Genomic DNA, 26,142 nt, shown 5'->3' on the forward strand with positions numbered 1-26,142 from the left:
CCTTGGATGTAGAGTGAAATTCGGACGCGGTTCGGGTGACCGAGGTGGGGAACCCGGAGCGAAGGAGGAAGGAAGCCGGTTTCGCGTCCCAGTCCTCCTGGTTTCTCTCTCAAACAGGCGCTGGGAACTCGCCGGAGGTCGCAGTCCCGGCACGCGCTGGCAGCAGCGGCGGCGGTCCTGGTGGCGCCCCGCAGGGCTAGCGAGACTCGGGAGGGACAGATTATCAATGCCTGGTGTAGCACAGCTCGCTCTTGCAACTTGTGTCATTGCCTGGTATAGCACAGCTCGCTCTTGCAACTTGTGTCATTCGCCCCATTCGAACTCATCCAAACACGCACTCGCATACCTAAAGGGGGGGAAAAAAGGGAAAAACAAGACAAAACAAAAAAGGGCAAGGAAAGGAGCCGGCACCTAACAAGACCTTACTTCACCCGCCAGCCTCGGCGGGTCTTCTCCGACCGCCCTCGCAGCGGCCGAGCACGAATCGAATTAAACGCCTCTCAGCAGTTATTGTCTCCCGCTAATTGCTCCAACAATGGCCACTATTAAAGTAGAGACACACAATTAAAGGTCTGCTCGCGCTCGGCTTGGCTCCCAGCGACAAACTGGACCCCGGCCGGGGAGGTTCAGACCGCCCTGTAGCGAACCTGGCTTGTGCCGGGCGCCGGCGCCGGCCGCCGCACCTCTGGCCTCCACTTCCTCCCCAGACACACAGCAGCATCGGACAGTTCACACCATTTTTATTGACCGAACGCAACACAGAAGATTGATCGAGCTAGAATGGAAAGGGATTTCTCCTCCCCCAGCCCCAGCTCGCCAGGGTCTCGGAGCCGTCCTCCAATTTCTGGCCTTTGGTCTCCCTCCGCGCCCTCCCCGCCCCCAGCCCCACAGGTTCCCGGGTTCATTTCTGTCTTTAACAGCGCGGCTGGGTCCGCCCAGGCCGGCGCCGCGGCTCCGGGGGGAGGGACGCGGCGGCGCGGCCCGGCTCCGCTTCTTTCTCTAGCCTGCAAATATTTGCTGCCTCGCTGGAAATCCGACTATTTCTCGCGCGCTCGGCTTGCAAAGTCCTTAAGTAAACACGCTCAAATGACCGCCCCAGGCGGCCTGAGGCACGCTCACTCCCCCAGCGCGGGATTAGTAACTTTATGACTTCGACCCTGAGGCTCGGCTTTTCTTGTTACCCTCTGCGGGCATCGCGCGGGCGCCCGGGGCCGCTTCTCCAGGCACCTCGGCCCCGCGGAGCTCGCCTTGACGCGCCGGTCCCCAGGCTCGGGTGGGTGGCTCTGGCCGCGTGGATCTCCTCTCTCCTGGTCTTGGGACCCAAGGGATGAGCACTGGGGGCCTGCACTTCTCCTTTGCGCCATGGGATCAGGTTTTTATGCGGGACTGGGTTCCCCACTTCCACCCGGGACAGGTCTCTGCGCCCCCGGGAGGGGGGGACCTATACATGGGTTGGTGTCTGTGTGCGTGTGTGTGGTCCCCTCTTACCGCAACCAGAGATAGAAAGTAAAACTTTATTCCTTACCCTTTCCCCAAGAGGGCACACATACCCCACTCAACTTGACGCCTAAAGCAGCAACCTCGAGGCCTGGGCTTTAAGATAGGCCAAACTGGCTGCCGTGGCCCCACGAGCAGCACCAAGACCAGTTTGTTCCGGGAGTGACGGCTACGCCGTCGCCTGCTGGTCTCCGGGATGTTTGCCCCCAGGGTTCCAGGCGACCATGCGTTTGCCAGCCCCTTACCATGGTGAGAGGCCTCTCGCCCTACAGGAGCCCAGGGCTCTGTAGGGGCGGCGGCAGCATCCTCCTTGGTTTCATCCTCGTGTCCTCCACCGGAGCTCCGCCGACTGCTCCTGGGGAGGAGGGGAGACTCGCTAGAATAGGCCGGAGCCCTGTTGCCTGAGGAGAAGGGGTCGTCAGGTCTGCAGGAGGGCGCTGAGGCGTCTCCGCAGGAGGCCAGAATCAGCTTTGCCGGCAACGGGAAAGGGAGAGTGTGGACCACCTTTTCCCCCCTTCTCCCGGGCCTCGAGCTCCCTCCCCTCCCCCCGCCCACCCTCAGAGGAGGAAGCCCGGCTAGCATTTGCCAGCGAGGCGGGTCTGGCCGGCGCCTGGCCAGGCCCAGACCCCCGCAGCCCGGCTCTCCGCCTCAGGCCACTCGCCGCAGCGTCTCTTCGGTCTTGCTCCCTTCCCCCTTCTTTCCCTGTCGGTTCCAGGACCGACCTCGGCCCTCCCTCCCGGGTATCCCCCTCCCCTCGTTTTCCCTCCCCCCCCTCCTCTGAGCTCCTGGCTCTGGGGCTGGGCCCGTGACGTCAAACCCAGTGTGGCGTCGGCGAGACTGGCCGGCGCGGGCCATCAAAAGAGCAACGTCCTCTTTCCCAATTACCCACTGTCAGTCCGGGAACAGGGGCGGATCGGCTGGGAATTAAATGTTAAATACCCCCTACAGGCTGGCTCCATTACACGGGGCATCCAGTCCTAGGCCCCCCACCCCTCTCTGCCAGCTCCAAACTACCCAGACCAAGAGGGGCCTTCAAGATCTTTTATTTTCCAAAAGGGGGGTGACTTCTCCATCCCTATGCAGCCGGACTCGGTGCTTGTGATTTAATTAAAACGAATACCACCCCCTCTCTAATACCAAGGATATCGAAGAGGCGCCTCTACCCCGGAGGGCCACTTTCTCACAAATGTTTTCTTTTGTCTTTTTAAATAGTTCTTAGTCTTAAAAGTTAACATTTTCAAGTCCTGTCTTCTGCAGCTTTTCTCTCTCTAGGATGGCCCCCTATTTACCCTTTCCCTGGTTCCCAGGTCTTCTCACGGAGGACCAAATAGCCAGGCTTGGGATTTTCCGCTTGGCTGTAAACTAGGGTCAGGCTCGCCTATCTACGTCCTGGAATACCGCGCGAAGTATTTCTCATTTTTTCTCTCTGCTTCCATCCTTAATCTTAATCCCGGGACTCTTAGCAAAAATGTGCGTGCGTTCCTCCCTCCTTGTTGATGGAATGGTTTCCGGTGAATGTTAGACAGAAACTAAATAATTAAAAGGTTTGGAAAGCGCCGTGAGTAGGAGGAGATGCTCGAAGCTTGACTGGCCCTAGAGAAAAGAGGGGAAGGAAAATCGATGCTCCTTTCCTGGGCGACCCTAATAAACTGGGCTCAGGAGAAACAGGCGGGGCATTTAATTTAGGGATTTTCTTCCTGTTCTAAACCTAGAAATTCAACACTGATTTCCAACAAACATCAGATTTAAGAAGGTGGGACTCAAGAAAAGCTCCAAATCCAAAATCGGAAGGACCTACATTTCCCCTGCTTCATCCAAATAAACTGTACTAGTGTTTCTACAAGTATTGCTTTTTAAAATAAGCTATCCCACACACCCCGAATTACTTTTAGGGATGGTATCTTCCATTTCGACTTTTTGTTTTAGTAGGGAATTTTAGGAGACCCTTGTGGCCTAGTGGTTAAGTGCTACGGTTGCTAACCAAAGGGTCGGCAGTTCGAATCCGCCAGGCGCTCCTTGGAAACTCTATGGGGCAGTTCTACTCTGTCCTATAGGGTCGCTATGTGTCCGAGTCGACTCGAAAGCACTGGGTTTGGAGGGCATTTTATGGGGTAGAGGGGCGAAGAGGGAACACTGTCTTCAGTTTGATCTTTATATCTTTAAAAACAAATAACACCCCAAAGCAAGCTCTTTGCTCTGAGAATGCCGGCAGGAGAACCTGCATTCTCTCCTCGCACACATTTCCTTAGGGTGAGTAGCGGGGGAACTGGAGTCTTTCCCCCCTCTGACCCCAGCACGCATGGATTTTCAGGGCCGGCAACTGCAGGAACCTCAACACCGCTAGGGGATGCAGTGACTCAAAGGACGGAAGGAGGCCAAGGAGGTTCGAACCCGCGGAGCCGGCCAATCGCGGCCCGGCCACAGCCTCCCTCGGTGATTGGCCCCTTTTCCTTGCCCCGCCCCGCCCCGCCCCGCCCCGCCCCGCCCCCCATCGCCTTACGGTCTCGGAGCTCCGCTCTCACAGCCCGGGGCGGCCGGACTCGGCAGTTTCTCCTGGAGACCCGCTGAGTCTGGGGGAAGGTCGCTGCTGAGTCGTGTCCGGGCGGCGGGGGGCTCGGGTCAGTGGAGGGGCGGGGGGGAGCTAGTTTGCTTGGGTGGGGGAGAAGCGCTGAGAGCGGGAGGAAGACTCCGGGCGGGTGAAGGATCTGACAGGCAAAGTTCGGGAACTGGAGTAAAGACGAGAGTTACTTCCATTTACCCTGTACTTAGAGAACCGGTCAGTCTTTCTCTTCCTCCCTCCCTCCTTTTCATCCATCACTTGTCACTCAAATCAAAAGCAAACACCGATTACAAATATTAGATTTAGAGAGGACAGTTGCAACAGCTAAATCGTATTCATTTGAGAGGCTCGTTAAAAGCACAGAGCTGGGGAAAATGTTCACAACAAAAGTAATACGGACAGTAGGATCAAAGACAAACATCTTCGCCTGAGCCTTCAGTCTTTTAGGAAACCTGCACAAGAGGGAAGTCTCAAAGTACCTTGACATTAAACATTTTTTTTTCCTCATCGGTTTTACGCGCACATATCCCCAAATAAATAAACCCTCCCAAATATCCTGGATTGAATAAAAGCATTTTTTTTCTTTTGCACATAAAAAAACCTTGGAGAGGGGGTAGGGGAAAGTCTGCCTGTAGAAATTAACTTTATGAATGGGGCAGACCGGTTTCTCCGGGACGAAATAATCTAACGAGCCCAAATGAATTGGCAGAAGCCGGAGCCACATTTAAAGGGCCAGAGCGCGAATTCCCTCTTGCCCGCCCCCTCAACCCCAAACCTCGGCGGGCCTCGCCCACCCTCTCCGCCTGCGGCCGCCCTCTGCGGCGCCCCTTTCCGGTCAGTGGAGGGGAGGGCGGAGGGGCGGGGGGCGGCGAAGTCCTGGAGCGGCTTTGGGTTGCAGTTTCCTTGTGCTGGGGATCCTGTCCCCTCCTCACCAGCGCCAGGCTCCTCCCCCCTCAGCGCGGATGACACTAGAACCTCCTTAAGTTGCGTCGCGCCACAGCTGTCTGCGAACACTGAGCTGCCTGGCGCCGTCTTGATACTTTCAGAAAGAATGCATTCCCTGTAAAAAAAAAAAAAAAAAACTGAGAAAGGGAGAGAGAGGAAAAGAGAGAGAGACCGAGACAGAGCGAGACAGAGCGAGCCACGCAATCTGACCGAGCAGTTTCTGCTCTCAGGTCATACGCCTTCTCCTTCTCTCTGCTCCTCGCTACCCAGGTTGGTACTGGCGACTTTTTTTTTTTTTTAAGTCTGATTGTTTTACTGCACTTGGGAGGACTTACAAAAAATTTTAAATCGAACTCTCCTCTCTTGGAGGGTTTCTACCGGCTGGAAGGTCCTGGGACCTGTGCCCCTGGAGGGAGGGAAGGGGGGAGTTGTCCTCCAAGTTGAACTGCTCAGTCCTGGGTTCCAAAGGGCCAGGCTGCTTGAGATGTAGTTGAGAGTCCTTTCCCCTCTCGGGCTGTGTCCTCGTTTTCCGAGCTCCAGAGGAGGTGTGCGCGTGTGCATGCGCGTGTGCGTGTCCCTCGGCGCCGCCCGGTGCGCGGGCGCCCGGCCTGCCGCGGGGGAGGCGCGCGCGCACCACGGCCCGGCTCGCGGGGAGGTGGTGTCACTTCATAAGCTCAGGTGCTAAGCACTTAGGAGCTCATCCAAGTCTCCCCCTTCTTTCCACTGCAGGTGACCTGAAGAGAAAGAAGCCCAGTCTCGGAGCCGCTGAGGACACACCGTGCAGAAAATTCAAATCGTCCTCACCTCGTTTTACAAATCGGTCCCCTTTTATTCTTCCGAATCTTTTTTTTCTTTGAATTTATTTTTTCTTCCCCTTCTTTGTAAACTGCCCTTAAAAGACTTAAAAAAAGAAAATCTCATTTTTTCACTTTACCTTCCTAACTTTCCCATTCCCCGCTTCCCCACTTCTCCACTGAAAACAAGTAATTCAAAGACTACCCCCCCCTCCGACGACAGTAGCACCTGCAAAGCCTCCGAGCACAGCGACCTCCCAGCCTGACCGCCCAGCCTGACCGCCCTACCTCTCCGCGCGCGGGTTCAGGGCCGGGCGAGAGGGCGCGAGTGCAGGCCGAGGCCATGGAGGTGACAGCGGACCAGCCGCGCTGGGTGAGCCACCACCACCCCGCAGTGCTCAACGGGCAGCACCCGGACACGCACCACCCGGGCCTCGGCCACTCCTACATGGACCCGGCTCAGTACCCTTTGCCCGAGGAGGTGGATGTACTTTTTAACATCGACGGCCAAGGCAACCACGTCCCGTCCTACTACGGAAACTCGGTGAGGGCCACTGTGCAGAGGTACCCTCCGACCCACCACGGTGAGTCCGCCTCTGGTGCGGGGACCCGCGCCGAGCCGTCCCCACCCTCTCGGGTCGGGAAGGCTGGGAGGGATCAAGGGGTGGAGAGACTAAGCGAAAGCCCCCAAGTGCTGTTACTGGCTCATTTAAAGCAATTGGGGCCCGGAAATGGGCGAGGAAGCCGTCTCGATTGTCGTGAGTGTATTTTTAAAAAAGAGTCGCAGCAGGCGCATTACCGCGGCTCAAGTCCCTTCGGCCAGAGGCTCACCTGGCGAGCGCAGAGCTGCAGCCCTTTCGCCCTCGCAGCCGCCGGCTCAGGGACCCCCAGGTCTCAGGCGCTGGGAACTAAGGCTCTGCCTCCGCCCGCTGAGACTCCCTGGGCCGGCCCGGCAGCCAGCGCTGGTCAAGCCCGGCCCGGAGATGGTTCTTCCAAGGGGCTACGCTCTCCCTGATTCCCGCACTTCTTTCTGGGGGGCTTCTGCCGGCGTTCCTGAGTTTGTTTCCTGGACAAATTTCTAGAAAAACCCGAGAGACGTTTTGATTCAAACCAGTGTCTTTTGACCTTTCCCCAAAGCTAGTGCATTTGGTTTTTAGGGAGGTCCATACCTTTTGGCTTTGAAAAATGGGATTCTGGTTAAGGGGTTTTAGTGGAAAGTCAAACTGTCTAAAATTTGAAAGATTTGAGGTTTCCTAGATTCCCGGCTGCACAGAATTTTCCTGCGTCTTTGCTTTTAGGTTGTTGCCGGCTCCTTGCCACTCAGGCCTTACTCTCCTCCGGCCTACAACAGCCCCAGTAACCTCCCACGGAGGATTTAGGATTCATCAGGGATTCTTTTTAAGTAGGAGAGATTCCAGTTACCTTCCCCCCTCCCCCCCGTTCCACCTTGGGAAGTTTAGGAGGGTTCTGAAATGTAAAAAATAAACCCAGCCCTATGAAGTTAGCAAAAAAGCCTTAACACTTTTCAGCTGTGAGTTTGTGCCTAAAGAAGAAATAGGACAGCTTTAGGAAGGAAAATGTGAGGCGTTCTCGGTCCAGCCAGACTGTGGGTCGGCCTACGTGCCCCTACTCAGAGTCCCCGGCACCGGTGACAGAACCCCTCCCGGCAGCAGGCGTCCTCCGCCTTGCTGTCACCAGGTTTTAAACAATCCTTTCTGCGGATGGGGCGCTCTTTGCCCTTACTCTGTGCAGATCAGCAGTTAAGTGGAAATGCGGTAGCTGCAGACTTAATATTATTTACTATACTACTTCCTGCATAATATGAATCTTGACCCTTCATGTTCAGAGAACTGTCCTTCCCCCTTAACTCCCCTCCCCTTCCTCCCTCTTAAGATTTTTAGTTTCAGTATTGTTCTTAATGGTTAAATAGAATGTCAGATGCTGATGCAGGTACTGGATTAGAAGATCAATAACATGCGGATTGCACTACTTGGAGTTTAAATTTATCTCAGAGTGTATGAGATATAGCTATCTTATATTTGTGTATTTTACATGAATGCTAAATGTACTCTCCTAAGAGTCATTGTTAGTTTAAAATATACACATAAACTGGAATTGTGTATCTCAGGGGCTCAGGTGAAAATTCACACATTGCACTCTTGGATTCATAGCTTTGAGGGCACATGGGACTTATTTTATTTTCTTCCCCAGTAGGATTTGGGAGGGTGAGAAAAGCAGAAAAAACTGCCATTTCAGGCTTCAGCCTGGGAAACTTTCTCCAACAGCCCGAACACTTAAAATTTCTTTGCAAATCCCATTTCAGGCCTTTTGGAAGCAGCCTTGGTGATTAAGAGTAAGCACTGAATTAGGTTTGCTTGGAAATAACCCTAAAATGTGCCCTCTCTTCTCTCCCAGGCACTCTCTTTCTGGGCCTCTCAGCATTTGGTGCTGGGCATTGCTGTAAGGCCTCTCTCAAGGGTCGATGCCTTATCCCAGTGTTAAGCAGTTGTTTGGGGCCCAAGCTCACTCCTTCAGTCTCATCATTCACAGCTGACTCTTATCTGGCTGGTTGGGATTAAGTATGGGATGGGGGACACTGGGCCATTGAAGGAGACCAATAAATCAAGTCAGATTCTAGAGAAGGGACCTCAGGGAATGTGATTTAAAAAGTGTATCTGGAGAGGCCAAATAAGCCAAGGGGCCCTTCTCCACACCTTCTCAGCACCTCTTGGGTGTCAGACACCGTCCTTTAATTCCTGTCTTTGATGGGACCACCTGTATGGTGAGAGGGCTGAACAGAGTCTCCCTTCTACCCCAAGGTGTGCTGGCCCTGAGACCACTTGGATTAAACAGAGTGGGCTTGAACCCTGGTCCCTGTCTGCGTTTGGGGATTTCATTAAGGCTGGGATGGGAGAGGGAGAATCCCCAGGTGTGTCTGAGGGCCTCACAGGGCTGCTTTCAAGCTGACTCTCTTTCTCTTGCTCTTTCTCCCGTTGCTTGATGCAGGGAGCCAGGTATGCCGCCCTCCACTGCTGCACGGATCCCTGCCCTGGCTGGATGGTAGCAAAGCCCTGGGCAGCCACCACAGCGCTTCGCCCTGGAACCTCAGCCCGTTCTCCAAGACATCCATCCACCACGGCTCCCCGGGGCCCCTCTCAGTCTATCCCCCGGCCTCATCCTCCTCCCTGTCGGCGGGCCATTCCAGCCCGCACCTCTTCACCTTCCCGCCCACCCCGCCGAAGGACGTCTCCCCGGACCCGTCCTTGTCCACACCGGGCTCAGCCGGCTCTGCCCGGCAGGATGAGAAAGAGTGCATTAAGTACCAGGTGTCCCTGCCAGACAGCATGAAGCTCGAGTCATCGCACTCCCGTGGCAGCATGACTACTCTGGGAGGGGCTTCCTCCTCAGCCCACCACCCCATCACTACCTACCCACCCTACGTCCCCGAATACAGCTCCGGACTCTTCCCTCCCAGCAGCCTTCTGGGAGGCTCACCTACCGGGTTTGGATGCAAGTCGAGGCCCAAGGCGAGATCCAGCACAGGTAGGACCCTCTGTCCCCTGGGCAGGATCCTTTCGTGCCTGCCTCTTCCTTCTTAATTCAGGGCAGAGAAAAAAGAGAGCCAGCAGTCGGGCACCTCAGGGGAGCTAGCTGGTGTTCCCAACCCTTTTGAGATTTGATTTCTTCCCATTTTTCCAGCCAGGGAAGAATGAGGTGTGTCCTCTCTCATTCCTACCCTAGGAAGTGAGGGGAAATGGAATCTAATTTAAACCCCCCCAGTGAGCTGAGAAAGGAAAAGACAAACAAAAACAAAGTGTGGTACTCTCTCCTTCATGTTGCAGAACTTCTGGGTGCTGCCAGTAACCTTAGTCAGTTTCCAAGACCAAATGGAAGGCCGAGGGAATAAATCTTTAGTGTTTAATGCTAAAACGAAACCTCCTCAAACCTAAACAAACACAGGTCCCTCCTATGACCCCTATGGCCTCTCTGTCAGTCTGGCTGTTCCTCTCTTGCTCGGCTCAAAGGGGGTCACGAAGTCAATAGCAGAGGGCAGGCTTTTATATAGACATGGATAAATAAAGTGTGTATATATACATATAGGGTTTTTGGTTATATACATATACATATATTTTGGGGGGTTGGGAGCGGGAACCTGGCAAAAGCACACACACATTTTTGTGTGTGTGTGTGGGAAAGGGGGCTGCCATTCTAACTTATAGGAGAAAGATGTGGGCTCTGCACTGGAGAAAACACAAGTGAGCTGAAGTCAAGTGTCCAATGGCCCAGTTACCTACAGTCTCCTCTAGTGCTTTCAGCACAGGCAGGGCAGGGAGGTGTCTAGGGCATACTCCTCAAAGGATCTCAAGCCAGAGGAGATAGAAAGGACTGAAAAAGATTCTTTAGGTGTGCGCCTCTGCTTCCTCTCTTTCAAGAAAGCAAATTCTGTCTGAAAGCACACCACATGCTTATTCTATTGGTGTAGTCACTTGCATTAAAAAAAAAAAAAGAACTCCACACAAAATACTAGTTTAGCGAAGATCAGTTTGCTTAAAAATAAAATATTCTATCATCCATTTTGCTTCTAACGAAAATAGTGGAATCAGAGAGTCGGATTCTCTGAGAGAAGATTGAACTGTGTATTTTAGATATCATTTTGGTGACAATTATTGTGTCCCCTTAGGTTTGTCCATGTCAGGGTGGGCATCTCTGCTTTGGTCCACTCCAGCTCTCTTGCATCTGCTCTTTAGACTCTATATAAAAAGAAATAGTGAAAATCAGTTGTCTTTCATGGTTGCGATGAGTCTTGAAACAGAGCTTCCAAAGCCACGGTTTAAAAAAACGTCAGAGGTAGGACTCTGGGAGCCCAGTGACCATGAGATCAGTTTTCAGGGTTTTTTCCAGGGTGACATTTACTCCGACTGCCTGAGCAGGACTGTCTCTATTTAGTTGATATGTTTTAGCTAATCCAATTATTTTCAGACTGCTGCACGCGACAGTTGCATTGTTTATCCCGCGCCAAGAACTTTAATAGAGTCCGGATGCGGTTAGGCTGACAGAAAAACTCAGACCTGCATGTTCAGTACATGAAAGTAGGCAGGAGGGAGGGAGGGAGAGATAGAGAGAAAGAGAGAGAGAGGTAGACTAGCTGTCGGAGTCAAAAAAGAAAGCAAGAGGAAGGGAGAGCGGGGCAGGAGGAAAGTGGCCCCCAGTGCCTGGTCAGGGACTGGGTTTGGGGGTGGAGGCGGCGGATTGGAGAGAATTGGGACACGACTTTACTCAGAGAAACAGGAATTAGATCAGGGATTGAGGGCTGAGTGTAAAGAGCAAACCTGTGCATTTTGAGGTGTAGTAATGGGCTTTTTAGAAAAGTTCTCTTTTCTGGTAGAGGTATAAGGTTGGGGGAAGATCGTGGTATCTGAGGCTGGTGTCGTGGTTTGTGTGGGGGGAGGGGACAGAGTGACTTTTCCAGAGGACTCTGGTTTCTTTACCCACATTTCCGTGTTTGAGTTCTCCTTCTCTATTGTGCGTACCTCTGCCGTCAATTTATTCTTTTCCTGTCTCTCATCTCTTTCCTTAAGACTCTGAACATTGAGGGGAGAAAAAGAGCTATGGTTTTTCTAACCCAGAATTAGGTACACCTAAACACCTATTTTATTCTTTTTGGGGGGGCAGGGAGGGGGGAGGAGATGGCAAAGTAAATTCGGCTTTTTACTCCCTCCCTCTTATTCCTTTCCACAGTCACAAACACCAAGAGCAGCACACCTGGCCAGCCAGGGAGCTGGGATTTTTGGAAGTGTGGGAGTTCACCCAAGGGAAAGTTTCAAGAAACCTTCTGTGTGAAGAGGGTGGAAGTGGTGGGAATTCTCCAGGAGGAGATTCTCTTGGTTTTAGTGGTTGCTTTTTTTTTTTTTTAAACCTCTTCTTTGCAAAGGCATTTGCTGATGGAGGAGACAAGAGAGCGTGGTAGCATTTTGGAAAAACGGTTGAAGCTGTGGTTAGGGCACCTATTACATTTTTAAGGCCTGGGCTTTCAGTGCTGGGATATATCTTTGCAAACAAAAGACAAATTCTTTTTGCAAAGGGCCATTTCTTAACTCTCCACCTCCTTTTGACTGTGGTCATCTCACTCTACCTTCCTCTTAACAGTCTCCTCCTGCCCTCCCTCCTACCCACTTTTGTCCAGCCCAGTTTCAAGGTTTCAGTAAAAGGCCAAACCGAGAGGTGAAAGGGGTGTTTGAAAATGGCTGTTGAATGTCAAGAGGCCTCACAGCTCTGTGGTTCTTCTCACCTAAGAGAGAAGTGTCTGCCTGAACAGCTCACGCCAGGCAGTGAGCAAGGAGAGAGAAAGAAAGCAGGAGTCAGGGCCTCCATTAGGAAAATTGGTTATTTGCTGAAGTCACAGACTGGAGGCAACAAGGAGGAAAAAAAAAAAAAAAAAACCAACACCCAATACAAGGTAATCGTCATGAACTTGCGGAGTGAATCAAGACAGAAAATTGCTCCAGTGTGCAGAACCTTGTGAAGAGGTAACCATTGCTAGCTTTCAAGGTCCCTCTGAAAAGGAAGCAGTCATCCTCCCCACCACCTGACAAAGGAGAGGAAATCAGACTAATCACGTCAGGCTGGGAGATCCCCCCAGCGCCTGGGGTACCTAGGAGCAGGGTGTGCTCAGCAGCCCCCCACCCTCCTCACCACAGCAGCAACCCAGGCCTGAGCTGTGCTGCTGCGGCTGCTGCTGGAGGAGGAAACGAGGAGCCAGCGAAGGCTTCTGTGCAGTGCCCGACTAGGAAAGGAACAAAATGGCTGGGAACCTGAGTGGCCCTGTCTGGGCAAGATGGGGGGTAGGCCTGGGAGCCCCAGCCCAGACAGGGTCAGTGTTGCTGCCCCCTGAGAAGGGACTGACTGACTGCCCACTTGGGGCACATAAACTGCCGGCCGGCCTGCCTCCTTTCTAAGGCTACAGTTGGTACCTCCTCACCCACTCACCTCCCTCCTTCCTTTGTGCCTCCCCCACCTCCAGTCTACCACATCTCTCAGACTTTTGACCCCAAATGATAAGTGCCTGTGTTACATTGACCCCAAATGTAATTCAGTCTAAAGCCTTTTTGGAGCACTTGGGTACATAGGAAAGTGCCCTGGCATACAGGCACAACAGTTTTAAAAAACAATGTAATTGCAAGGTTCTTGGACACCTTGAAGCTCTCTGTGGATCTCTGCTTAAGAACCCTTTTTGAGCTGAAGTTAAAAGAACAAATCTCTCTTAATTCTTTCAAAATTTTTTTGAGAAAGCAAAATAGACAAAAATTCTACTCAACACCATATTAATTTTAGTGGAAAACCCTTTTCCGTTTGCAAAAGTCCTTTACTTTCCCCCAGAACGTGTCCCCGGAAAAGGTCACAGAGTCACAGGTGTGAACTCTCCTAGTTCCCTCATACTTGGTCTGGGGGGTTTCCAAAGGCAGAATCAGTCCCCAGGACTGCCATGCCAGCTTTTTTCTCCTTTTGTAGGGAGTCAAAATTAAAATTCCCAAGCCACCAGGGCTCCTGGTAGATTGGTGTTAATTGATTAATCTCTTAAAACAAAACAACCTTTAGGGCTCATCTTTCTCCCCTCCCCACCCTCCCCTGCCTGGCACCCTTCCCTGTCCCGGGCCTCCTCCCTGCAGGAACAACTTCAGTGCTGCCCTTTGCTCAGGCCTGGGCCCTGGGGTCGGGTCGGGTTGGCGGGGGTCCCTGGCTCGAGGCAGCAGCTGGAAGTCCCTGCTTGGTCTTGGCCAGTGAAGCCCAGCTCCTCTGTGCCCGCATTCGGGAGAGCTAGATGAGTCCGCCGCCGGCATCCCGTCAGGTCCCACAGAAACGCTGGAGGTTCTCTTAGAATTCTTCCTCCCGCAGAAGCTGAAAATAAATCAGCAAACTCCCCGTTGTCTGAAGTTGGCATTTTAAGGGATTCTGCCCAGGAGCTTTCTGGAGGTGGGTCTGGGTCACTCTCCGGCCCGTGGAGTGAACGCTACTCGAACCCGGCCTGGCCGGTTTTTTGTTTATTTTGTTTGTTTATTTTTTGGAAAAAGAGCAACTGCAGGCAGGCCTTGGTTAATGAGCCGACCAAGAGCCTCCCCCTCCCCCTTGGCTAACTTGCCTCATCTCTTGATTTACATCAGATCTTCACTCTGTCTCTCCCAAACCTGCCCCCTCTCCTTCCCCACTGCACTCCCCCTCCCTTCCAAGTTGCCTGTCTACAGTTTGCGCTCCTGTCCTTCCAGCAGGCAGGGGTCACAGTTAAACTTTAATTCTTGTAATGGCAGCTGGAAAGCTATGGGAAATTTTGGCATTTTCCAGAGAGAAAAAAAGATGAGAAATGAGTGGACCCTGCTGTGTCTCAATCTATTCCTTTCTAGGCAGGGACATTTACAGTTTTATTGGAAGTGAAATTAAAGGCCTAGCTACTTTTTACTAAAATCAATCAGCCAATTGATCAATCTATACATCTGTTTATTATCTGTTTATCTATCTAGCCATGGATTAATCTTTCCTTTTTCCTCATCCTACTCTTCATTATTTAATCAATCTATATAGACAGACCTAGTGATGATAATGGGTCACCTTTGTTTTCCTTTTTTTCCTTCTGAGGGAAATGAATGGAATGTTTTGCTTTTGCCCTCATCCAGGGCTCAGAATTTTCTCAGGGAAATGTTTCAAGTTGAAATTTGCCTTCCTCCTTGGCTCTGCCTGATCTTCCCCATCAAGCTGGGCAGCCAAGAACAAGATTCTGTCGCTGTTTATTTATCTGCTACTTTTGTGGGGGAGAGGGAGTGGTTATGCCATGAAGGCCATAGAGTTTTTATTTTCAACTTTAGAGCACCTTAAAAGGATGTGGGGACAGAAAAGTTCCTGGAAAAAGGACAAAAAAATTCTCAATTTTATTGTACACACTAAATCTAAGGTCTGTTAGCTTTTCTGTGTGTTTTCATTCCATAAGTGACTTACATATGCCGTTGTTTCCAGAAGGCAGGGAGTGTGTAAACTGCGGGGCGACCTCAACTCCACTGTGGCGGAGAGATGGGACGGGGCACTACCTTTGCAATGCCTGCGGGCTCTACCACAAAATGAATGGACAGAACCGACCCCTCATTAAGCCCAAGAGAAGGCTGGTAAGTTCTCCTTGGGAAGCACTGATCCAACACTAACCATTTTGTGTTTTTAATTTCCTCTCTTCAGGAAAGAGAGCTTTCTGCAGGAAATTGGCAGGACAGCTCAAAATCATGTCAGCTTGCTTGGGAGAGCTTTTTTGGTCTGTCTTATTTTGTTTTCTTTTTTCAAGTTAGACCGTGCAGAAAAGCTTTCTTTTTCTTCTCAGTGTTCCTTAAGTCACTTATCAGATTTTTAAGGATGCTGCCTTGATTGTCAGCTCTTAAATGCATTCATTAATAGAGTGATTACTTTAACAGGACCAGGCCAGCTGATTTAAAATGCATTGCTAATCACTGCCTCATAGACAGAGGAATTTAGTAGGAAGATGGAATGTCCTAAGTATCACCCACAGCATGTTCCTGAAGTAGCAGAAGGTGGGGTCCTAGGAAGTGGTCACACACTTAGTGCCCTGTCAGTGCTAGGGATGAATCTCCTGTGCCGGTGCTGTAAGATTGATGGGGCAATTAACTGGATTTCAGAAGCAGCCAGCCATTGACCCTAATGGACTTTTTCTTCTTTTTTTGGTCATAGAAATTGAGGACTTTTCACAGGAATTACCTGTGGGAAAAATTTTTGTGATTCCTGTCTTGCCTTTTGGTCTCACCTACTATTTGATCTGATTTTCCACTTGAATTATTATCGGTAGGGTGATAGTTTTTCTTTCTTAAATATCTTGACCCTTTGGAATACTTGAGAAAACCTGGCACCGTCAAGCATTTTTAAGGAAAACTAGCAGGAGAGGTTCATTTATAAACTTGACTTTGGCCAGATTGAATAGTGAGTGTACGTAGCAGAGACAAATGAAAGCAGGCTTGGCGAATGATAACTTTAACCACTGTCAGGAGATCAAAATGCTATTTTGAGGTGATGACATTAGGGAAATTTTTTCAAGCAGACTAATGGGGGAATTAGCATCCATCAAAATCTAAGGGAAACACACACACACACACACACACACACACACACACCCCAGAAAACCTCTGTTCTTTTTATAGAATTATTTGTCCTTCTCATCAGATTTTAATGCAACTGAACACCTTTCACATCCTCTTTAGAAAAAGGAAAAACTTTCTAGGGATGGAAGTGCCCACATGACTTTAAATTTTGGCAATCCTAGATCTCTAGGCTTTATCCTTTCTGATCTTTACCCTCTCCAACTTTCTCAACCTCCCCCAGTTCTCCTCATACAGTTTTTTTTTTTTTTTTCCCCTTTCTCTTATGTGCAAAGCAAACTTCCTAGGAAAAAGCTGCCGGATATCTGAGTACTGGAGATAACTCATAAACAACAACTCAGCTTCCCCAACCTAAACATCAAGATGTTTGAACGGATCAGAACAAGAAGTGTTTGGAAAAAAAAAAAAATGGCTGGAGGTGTTAGCACAGAATGAATATGATCACACCACAAAAGAATGTTCTGAATCACTTAAAACCTGGCCTTAGTGAAAAAAAAAAAAAAGAAAAGAAAACCAACAGCAAAAACCTTCTTGTTAAAATAGGTCATAGTATCATTATAGTTTTGTTTTTTTTTTAAAGTAAAAGTAAGGAAGGAAAAAGAGAGAGGGTAAAAATCTCCAACTATGGGCTGGTTGATAAGGAAGATGATATTTGGCGTTTTCTTGGGGTTTCTCTCTCTGCGGAGTACAGAGGAGGGTTCTTCTTCCATTTTATATGATTTTGTCTTGACTCACCTTTCCTAAGAAATCTCTAGAACTCTGAGTAACAGTTGCTTTTAATTCTAGAGTTCATTTGCTGTCACATTTCAAGCTGAGTGCTTTTATATTTTTAGATCAGGAAAAATCATATGCTATGGAGACATACTCAGAGCTGAATATTCAGGATTTTTTTTTTTTTTTGCCTTTAGAAGTATTTGACTTCTGAATACCTAGAACCTTTCTTTTTCTTCTTTTCTGTATTTCCTGTCCCTTTACTCCAGCTCCATCTTTCCAGCTTGCTATTTTTATTTTACATATTTGCAGATTCCCCGAAGACCACCCAGCCCATACCACAGCTAGCTCTTCTGTAGGATGCGTATCTAACACTGAATAAACTGATGAGGGAAATGGAAGACATGATCCAAGGGAAGAGCCACAGAAATTTTTTTTCTTAGTGTTGCCAGGATTTTCAATATCTGACAACTAGCAAAAAAGCTGAGCAGCTTGCTTTATTAATGTCCTTTGCCTTCTGCTAGTGAACCAAATAGTGTGGCTTTTAGAGATTATGTGTAAATTAGTGTAAAGTCTGTAGTACCAGAGATACAGTCTGAGGCTGCTTGTATTTATGTTATTATCAGGATACTGCAAAGAGCTCCACAATGAGCTTCGTCACTTGGAGCTCTTATTTTATCAGCTGGGAAGTCCAGGTGTCTGAGTAGGTGTTAGTCTACTATATTTGACTATTCTTTTGTATTTAAAGAAAAAGGAAAGCAACAGGAAGGTAATAATGATAATAACACCATAACATAACTGTCAAAGCTTTTAAGCACTGATTTAATGTAGCACCTTCTTCTTCCCAAGAACACACAAGTGAAACAGTTATTTAAGTATTAAATGGTCATGTTTCACAAAGGCGTGTGTGGACGTGGGCATGTGGAGTTAAGAGTTAGTACTTGTGGACTGTGGTGAATTAGTCTCAAAAAGCAAAAAAATTAGAAGCTTCTCAATTTGATAGATAGGGCTGTTTTTAATTTCTAATTCCTTAGAAAACAATAAAGAATAAAAAAGAAAAAGTCATGACTCTGCTGTTTAGAGCCTATGGGGGCGTATCTGTGGAACAATTTAGTGGCTTTGAAAGGAGGGCAATCAATTTGGTTAATTCAGAATTGCCACTGGGCTTGCCATATCTGGCCCCACTTTTTGCTTGGTAAAGTATTGCTGGAAAAGCCCACCATCATCCTTCTAGTTTCCCTTCTCCGTTATTATAACCATACCAGAATTTTCTTGATCATGGATAAAGACTAGCTGAATTCTTTATCTTTCTCCTGCTTTTACTGTGAGAACATTTTTCCGTCTAGGAGCAGGGATAATTTGGAGTTAGAATGTTCTTTTTATGGTGGGGATGAGGAGGAGAGAGAGATGTGTGCTAGAAGTGACCCAACTCCATCTTCTTTCAAAAGTTTCATTTTTTTTTCCCTTCAGCATAGACGTAGAGAATAGTCACCTTATTAATTTAAAGTGTGTCAAAAAGTGAAAGAACATCTCCCTTTTAAGGAGAATGAAGGCAGTGACACAACCAAGGAATTAAAATCCAAGTTGAGGCTGACATTTGACCTGCTGCTATTCTACTCTGTCAGCAGTGTGTAGGAAATGCCTAATTTTAAGAGAACAAAATGAGAGGGGAACAGGAATAGCACAATTCCTTGCTCTCTTCAGTTTGTCTCATTAACCGAAAGCTACCTAAAGAGAGAGAAGATGGCTTTCACGCATGTGAGCAACAAGTAACTAAGGCTGAAAGGGTGGTGTGTAAATTTAGGACCATTGCAAATTTGACAGAGTCTTGTTGACTTAAGATGTGCAGCTTGGCGCTTCCTAAATTATATAACCCACGAGTACACACCACACACAATTTGCTTAGAGAGCTAATTTACTGTTCTCTTAGCACTCTGCACTCTTTATAATCTAGCATTTCTTTATCTGGGATCTATAAAGTGCCCTTGGTGCTTGGGTTTGCTCTTCCTCTGCTGTTAATATATCCTGAGAACTGATTTTCTTGCAGGTTTTCCTGAAAGAGACCTCTTGTAGGCCTTAGCCTAGTAAATACGGCCTCTGTGAAAGCTTGGTACCAAAATTAGTCTGGTTAAATCAAAACTGCTACTTATAAAAATTAACCATTTGGTGAACTTCGTGGCATAGAAGTGGGGGGATAACTATCTGATAGAGCTGACGCCAGCTTTCTGATCCTGTGTTCTACACTGCAGAGCAGCAGGCTAAATCCCGGCCCGTGTAGTACAGCCTGATACACTCCTATGTCAGTGGATTGGCTACACTTTTCTTCTTGAGGCAGCTTTTGGGGATCTTTATTACTTTCATGTGGGCCACTTGCTAGTTTTGATTTCAATGATAATTTCTTTTTTTAAGTCCGTCTCCGTAGTTATGAAAACACGTTTAACGTGTGTTTTGATTTTATCCTCTTCTCTCTCCCCCCACTCCTAGTCGGCAGCAAGAAGAGCAGGTACATCCTGTGCAAACTGTCAGACTACCACTACCACTCTCTGGAGGAGAAATGCCAATGGAGACCCTGTCTGCAACGCCTGTGGGCTCTACTACAAGCTGCACAATGTAAGTGTAACTGTCACCCCCAAGAGTAGGTCTCCCTGATGATGCTGGTCGAACAGCATTACCGCCGCCCTTTCAAGTTACCCTGCCCAAATTGAATCGCCATCCTTTGGGCAGAATAACAGTGAGGCTTCAGATAATTGGTGCCATGGGACTGAGTTTAGAAAATCACTTTTTTCAAAATAAAAATTCCTCGTCTTTGTTTATAGCATGGCCTTGCTGAGACTGAAAGGGTTTAAAAACAGAGAACCCATGCAACCTACTTAGTATAGATTGTAAAACACAGTATGCACCACAGCTATCCAATATGCTGGGTGGGCCTGGTCTGGGTTTTTAAGGAAAAAAATCTTCCCCTTGGAAAACCAAAAAGTAGCCAATTATATTCTGAGTATTTCCTTTTGAGCAAAATAAAAAAGAGAGCGAGCGAGAGATTGAAAGAGAAAGATAAATAGAATTGTAAAGCATGACACATGAATTCCTAAAACCAAGAGGACCAAGTCAGTTACCGAGGGGTAAAAAGCCTTGGCTAAACCTGTGCTGTGAGTGTTAAATGGATTCTCTGTATAAAAGACATGAAATGAAATGTCTGAGAGATTTCATCTGATGTCTTTGTCTTAACCAGCTTACACAGGCAGGGGCATCCTGGGGAAGGCAGCAATGTGAGGTGATTATTACCAGGGAAAAGAAACTTTTTTTTTTTTTTTTTCTCTTTCTGTATTAGCAGAGTGATAATTGCCAGTCACCTTGGAAAAAAAAAAATTTTTTTTTTTTTTGGTTTAGCTGTGCCACTTCTAATCTTTCAATTTGGAGTCCTTGCATTTTATAGTACCTTACCTTGAAAAAAAAAAAAAAAAAAGAAGTGCACAGGTATTTTTTTTTTTTTTCTGTAACAACTCTGGCTGACAAACCCTGACTGTAATATATTACACTTGAAGTTTACATTAATCCCAGAGAAAGAATTGTCATTTCATTCTTTTGTTTTTATTTTATTTTGCCTCTTTTTTTCAAAAAACTCTCTCTGATTTTCCTCAAGTTTCTTTGCCAGTCTACCTTTGGCAAAGTCTAGGACTGAACAGGGAAGAGGCAAAGCTTCTTGGCTCAGGGCCATTCTGGCAATAAATTCATTTTACTCAGGAATACCTTAAAATTGGGGAGGAAACTCTTCTGCTTAGATTTTCCAGTCACAGGAGAACTTCTCAGGGTGACCTCAGCACTCTAGTCCTTTTTTCACTCTTTGGGAACAAGTTGCTGTGATTCCAAGAGACTTCGTAAAACTCACCTTCCTGCCCGAAGTGTCTTCTCTTGACATGGGCCCAGTCAGGGCCAGAGCTAATGAACTACAGTCTTGTTATGATTGACTATTCTCTCACAGATTCTAGCACTGTGCTGTATGTACAGTTATCAGCAATTAAACCCAAGTCCCATTTCACTTTGAGGGGTTTACTTCCTTGCCACAGTGGAGATAAAAAGATTTGTGATTAAAATCTGAAAGATTTGAGACATTGGTGTTTATTAGCTACCTAGTCATCAGCACAGCCTATAAAATGATTTTTTGGCTGAATTTCTAATTGGCAGTAGAGGTGGGGTTGGCAGTAGGGGTGATGGTGGCAGCGATGACAGTGTAGGAGGAGGTGTTATTTGATGTTATTTGATCATATTTAAGCCTCAAATAGTTCCATGATATAGACAGGGAAGAAATTATTTTAATTCTAAGTTTTACTTGAAGAAATGATGACCCAGAGTAGTAAACTTGTGCACAGTAGTGTGGCTAATGAAGTAGAAGAGTCAGGACTGGCATCTAAATTGCCTTGAATCTATGAACAGGTTCTTGATTTCAGAGTATTAGAAGGCCTCCCTGGGAGCTCAGTAGTGTGAGGACTGATAGGAGGATCATTGGAAAGTAAACCCCTTTCTTATTTTAAAATATAACAAACTTGTAATGAATTGTGTGTGGATATGCCCTTTTTTACTATTTCAACGGAAATATAGGAATTATGGGAAATTAGCTATACAATTTTTTTAAAAAGCAGTTAACTTTGATGAGATACGGCCTCACTTGTGTCCAATCTAAAAAAAAAAAAATTTTTTTTTTTTTTTTGTAAAGAATATGAAGTATTGAAAGAAAGTCAAGGAACCTTCCCCACTGTGCATTCCCACCGTATTCTTAATTAGCTTCTATGATCATGACAGGGCTCCAGTGACTGAGAGAGAATCGCTGTAGAGAATAGCTTTCTCTCTTCTCTGGCTTAGACAGAATTCATAAAAGGAGGTAATTTATGTGTATTTAACAATAAGTGATAGCCATCTATTAACATTTCATCATGTTGTGTTTTGTTCTGCCCATCTAGATATCTATACATGTATGCCATAGTCCCTTTCCCCTTATCTAGGTGTTTAGATAACTGTGTATCTCACTATCAGTGTATCTAGATAGTGTTGTAACTAGTTATCTGGGTTTGTGTGGCTGTCTGTGTAACTAGATATTATATTTAGATATCTAGCTATGTATATCTAGATAACACCATAAAGGGCTGTGTATCTGGACATTATCTTGGTGAAGATTGGATATGACAGTAGATTCCCATCATCTCTGTACGCTGAAGCTTCATCTTGATTACAGCTTTGAAGAAGGATCCCTGAGATGCTCTTTTGGGCAGTGACCTTTTAGCTCTTCTGCCGTCACACGCTTACGTGGCCTTCGTGGCACAGAGGGAAATAAGGTCTCAGCTCCAGTGTCTGACTCCAAGTCCCTTCTCTAGCAGCTTATCCTCTCCCAGCTTAGCTTCAGGAAGCTGTGTGTGTGCTGCTCCCAGAAGCATTGTCAGCAGCCTGGTCCCTCTTGGCCAGCTTTTGGAGCCATAGGACTCTCTTTCTCCACCTTTGAGAACCCTGATGGAAGAGAACGTTTTCTCTCTAGGGAATCAGGAATGTCTAAGACTCTGACATAAACCCCTGGAATTTCTTTGCCACATTTCTCTGAGAACATGGCCAGATGTGCAGTTTGCTCTATGGGATAAAAAAAAATGGGATAGATGCCTGTTATTGAGGTTAATATGATTCTGACTCCATGTGGGTAGTAGCTGCTGTTTGCTTTGTAAAGTCCCTTCTTGATTCTGGCTCCCCAAAGAAAATGTATTTAAAAAAAAAAAAAAAGTTTATCAAGAAGAGAGAGATGGTCTGCTGTTGCAGAGGCTGAAGTCTAGTGATCTATAGAGCAGGGTCTTGCATCTGTCTCTTTATTCTAGTTCATTCTTGGCCTTTAATTATTTTTTTAATTAATTTTTATTGTGCTTTAAGTGAAAGTTTACAAATCAAGTCAGTCTCTCATACAAAAATTTATGCACACCTTGCTATACACTCCTAATTGCTCCTCCCCCTAATGAGACAGCACACTCCTTCCCTCCACTCTCTCTCCTCGTGTCCATTCGGGCAGCTTCTGGCCCCCTCTGCCCTCTCATCTCCCCTCCAGACAGGAGATGCCGGTATAGTCTCATGTGTCTACTTGATCCAAGAAGCCGTTCTTCACCAGTATCATTTTCCATCCCATATTCCAGTCTAATCCCTGTCTGAAGAGTTGCTTGGCCTTTAATTTTTAGAGTGAGTGTACTTTCCTGCTGGCACAGTGCTTTGTACCCAGTAAGTGGTTATTAAATATTTGTTGATTGGTTGTTTAGGTGTTTGTCTGGTTAGAAGTAGGTAGGTAAGAATAGGTAGAAATAACAGTGTTCAATCATTGCAGTTGCCGTTGGAGTGATATGGGCAAGAGATTACCTTTAGGAAAGATCCCAGAACACACAAATTCCAGGGGAAGATTTATGGCACCTCTCATTATGAAAAGGTCAAGTGAAAGAGAGGCAACCAAAAATTACTTTTAAGATTGGTACAATCCCAGTTTTTCCAAGGGAGATAGATGTAAGTACTTCAGATAACCTTGGCGGTGCTTTGGAAGTTCTTAAAACAGATTTTTTTAAAGTTCTTAAAGGGTTGGCAAAGTGTTGTTTCCCTCTTGAAGATTCCGTAATTGGTTCCATTCTCATGAAATATTTTAAGGAAACTGATGAAATAAGAAAAGTTACTATCTTTTAATTATCATAGAAATAAAATCATACTGGGTAGATCTCTAAAATATGGTCCTTGGAAATGCAAAATTCCCTGTGGAAATTTCCCCCCCAGATCACTGATACCAATGAACAGAATTAGTAAACTCTACTTGGAACACCTCACCTGTGGTCTCTTGATCTCTGAAACTGATAGAAGCTGACAGTCATACCCCAGCCCGACCTAGCCTGTGCCAGACTACAGTTGTCGGGATCGCTGGGAAGGAGGCAGGAAAAGATGGGAGGAAGGGGCCGACTGAAAGCAGATCCCCGATCTGGGGCAGTCGGAGGAACCCGTGGTGGTGTGTGAAGCCTGTGCCATTTCAGAGTTAGTGAAAAAAGTAAAAAAAAAAAAAAAAATTGATCTTTGTTTAGATTAACAGACCCTTGACTATGAAGAAGGAAGGAATCCAGACCAGAAACCGAAAAATGTCTAGCAAATCCAAAAAGTGCAAAAAGGTGCATGACACGCTGGAGGACTTCCCCAAGAGCAGCTCGTTTAACCCAGCCGCCCTCTCCAGACACATGTCTTCCCTCAGCCACATTTCACCTTTCAGCCACTCCAGCCACATGCTGACCACTCCAACACCGATGCACCCACCGTCCAGCCTCTCCTTTGGACCTCACCATCCTTCCAGTATGGTCACCGCCATGGGTTAGATTCCCTGCTCGATGCTTAAAGGTCTCCAAGCGAGAGTCCCTCCAACCCCTTATACTTGCATTTTTGCAGGAGCAGTATCATGAAGCCTAAAACCGATGGATATATGTTTTTGAAGGCAGAAAGCAAAATGATGTTTGCCACTTTTGAAAAGGAGTTCACTGTGGTGTCTGTGTTCTCAACCACTGAATCTGGATCCCATTTGTGAATAAGCCATTCAGACTCATATTCCCTATTTAACAGGGTCTCTAGTGCTGTGAAAAAAAAAATGCTGAACATTGCATATAACTTATATTGTAAGAAATACTGTACATTTGAGGAAGACTTTATTGCATCTGGGTAGCTGTAAGAAAGGCATGAAGGACGCCAAGAATTTTAAGGAATATAGGGAAATAAAGTACAGAAATTAAGAAGAAACTAGGTCTAATATCCAAATGGACAAACTGCCAGTTTTGTTTCCTTTTACTGGCCACAGTTGTTTGATGCATTAAAAGAAAAAAGAAAAAAAAAGAAAAAAAAAAGAACAAAAAGAAAAAAAAAAGTTGTAGGCAAATCATTCGTCCAAAGCTGTGGGCCTCTGCGTAGGAAATACTATCAGCTCCGGGCAATCAGTGTTAACACTTACATATTGCCATCGATGGGTACAGATAGCCTTTTCCAGACCTACATGCTTTGTGAACAAGTCCCTGTAATTGTTGTTTGTATGTATAATTCAAAGCACCAAAATAAGAAAAGATGTAGATTTATTTCATCATATTATACAGACTGAATTGTATAAATTTATTTACTGCTAGTTGTTAAGAACTGCTCTTTTTTTGGTTTTGTTTTAATATTTTCCTTCTCTCAATTTTTGGTTGAATAAACTAGATTACGTTCAGTTGACCTAAGGTGGTTGTACTCTGGAGGGTTTATTTTCCATTTTGTTTTTTTGATGATATTTATTAAATAGCTTCTTTAAGGGTACAGCAGCATCTGTCTTTTCACCCACTCCCTCTGCGGCCTGTGCTATGAGGGTAGCAGTGTATGAGCTACCGACATGCATGTCAGTGACTGAGGCCGGGCAGGCCCAGGTCCTGAGAACAGCCTGGCCAATGTTAGCTCCTATTGTGTTCTGTGTTAGTGATCACTGCCTTAATACAGTCTGTTGGAATAATAATAATAAATAATAATATTAATAAAGTAAAAATATTTTAAAACAACAAAATGACATCATATCAAAGTGATGGCCAAGCTCTTATAGAATTTGGTAGCTCTAGCTAATTTAAGAAAAAGGGGTTAAAAAGAACAAAAACAAGGAGATCATGCCAACCTCAGATAGTCCATGTCTATTCCTTTGGGAAACTGAGGATCTTTGGAGCTGTACAGGTTTTCCAAAGGGACTTATTCTGGGGCTGGAGTGATGTTTGTGGGCCCTTCATGAGCTGTGGCTCACCCAACCCGCTCTCCTTGTGTCCCTGAGTAGGCAGTCTTTTCACGGGAGAAATGGGAGTCCTCCCTCGCTGAGCTTCACAGGCGAAGACTGCAGCAGACGGATTCCATGTGGTTCCCTTCGAGATGAAAACGAGCTGGGCTGGCTCTTGAGTTCATTTCTGTTTTGCTTTTCTACTGTTGAATTGGATAACACCACAGCAAAGGGTTTATTGGAATGTTTGCGAAACATGAAATAACCATTTTGTAACTTATGCTGTATAGTTTCCTTTCACTCTGTTGACAGAATGTGTAACCGTGGCACACATTTTAAAATCTGTTAATCGCCTCTCTGCTTTCTTAGCAAATATTTTAAATCTAAAGCTAAATGTTGAAATAAAGGAGTAGAGAATTACTGAGATACAAATGGAGATCTTACTGGCTCCTAAATTATCTACAATTTGGATGTTGTTTTTAATTATTTTTGAAGCGCCAAAGGAAATACTCACCTATTGCTGTATTAAACTTGGGAGATTTTATTGTATAGTTCCAGTGTCTCAGGATTTGCCACCTCCTTTCTTCATGAACAGATTTGAGTTAATGCCCTTTCACCTTAAGAACGGGGAGTTCAAATTCTTGACATTCTTTGGGGTGAGGGGAAGAACACACATAGAAAAACCCCAAACTCAGTACTCTAACTACTTTTTGTTTTAGGTCCTATAGC

The 26,142-nt window shown here is 46.7% G+C and overlaps 1 protein-coding gene and 1 long non-coding RNA gene across 3 annotated transcripts; one reads left to right on the plus strand and one right to left on the minus strand.

Moving 5' to 3' along the window:
- Window positions 1–878: 878 nt before the first annotated feature.
- On the minus strand, window positions 879–5,548 carry LOC135231270 (uncharacterized). The gene is made up of 3 exons (XR_010321951.1): window positions 5,338–5,548; window positions 3,998–5,117; window positions 879–1,852 (listed from the first exon to the last, which is right to left on the minus strand). It is a non-coding gene; the product is annotated as an uncharacterized LOC135231270 (long non-coding RNA).
- Window positions 5,549–6,066: 518 nt separating this feature from the next.
- GATA3 (GATA binding protein 3) lies at window positions 6,067–24,558 on the plus strand. 2 transcript variants are annotated; one of them, XM_064284842.1, is made up of 5 exons: window positions 6,067–6,380; window positions 8,803–9,339; window positions 14,800–14,945; window positions 19,134–19,259; window positions 23,729–24,558. In XM_064284842.1, the coding sequence occupies exons 1-5, from the start codon at window positions 6,140–6,142 to the stop codon at window positions 24,011–24,013; spliced, it is 1,335 nt and encodes a 444-aa protein (XP_064140912.1). In that variant the 5' UTR covers window positions 6,067–6,139; the 3' UTR covers window positions 24,014–24,558. The 2 variants fall into 2 exon arrangements, with proteins under 2 accessions (XP_064140912.1, XP_064140913.1); XM_064284843.1 differs by having other exon boundaries at window positions 14,803–14,945.
- Window positions 24,559–26,142: the final 1,584 nt, after the last annotated feature.

Source organism: Loxodonta africana, chromosome 4 (genome assembly GCF_030014295.1).
Source record: "Loxodonta africana isolate mLoxAfr1 chromosome 4, mLoxAfr1.hap2, whole genome shotgun sequence".
In the NCBI taxonomy this organism is placed as follows: Eukaryota; Metazoa; Chordata; class Mammalia; order Proboscidea; family Elephantidae; genus Loxodonta; species Loxodonta africana.

Coding starts and splice junctions, on each gene's coding strand:
- GATA3 (XM_064284842.1), top strand. CDS start 6,140: ATGGAGGTGACAGCGGACCAGCCGCGCTGGGTGAGCCACCACCACCCC. Junction 6,381..8,802: donor GTACCCTCCGACCCACCACG/GTGAGTCCGCCT, acceptor TGCTTGATGCAG/GGAGCCAGGTATGCCGCCCT. Junction 19,260..23,728: donor TCTACTACAAGCTGCACAAT/GTAAGTGTAACT, acceptor ATCTTTGTTTAG/ATTAACAGACCCTTGACTAT.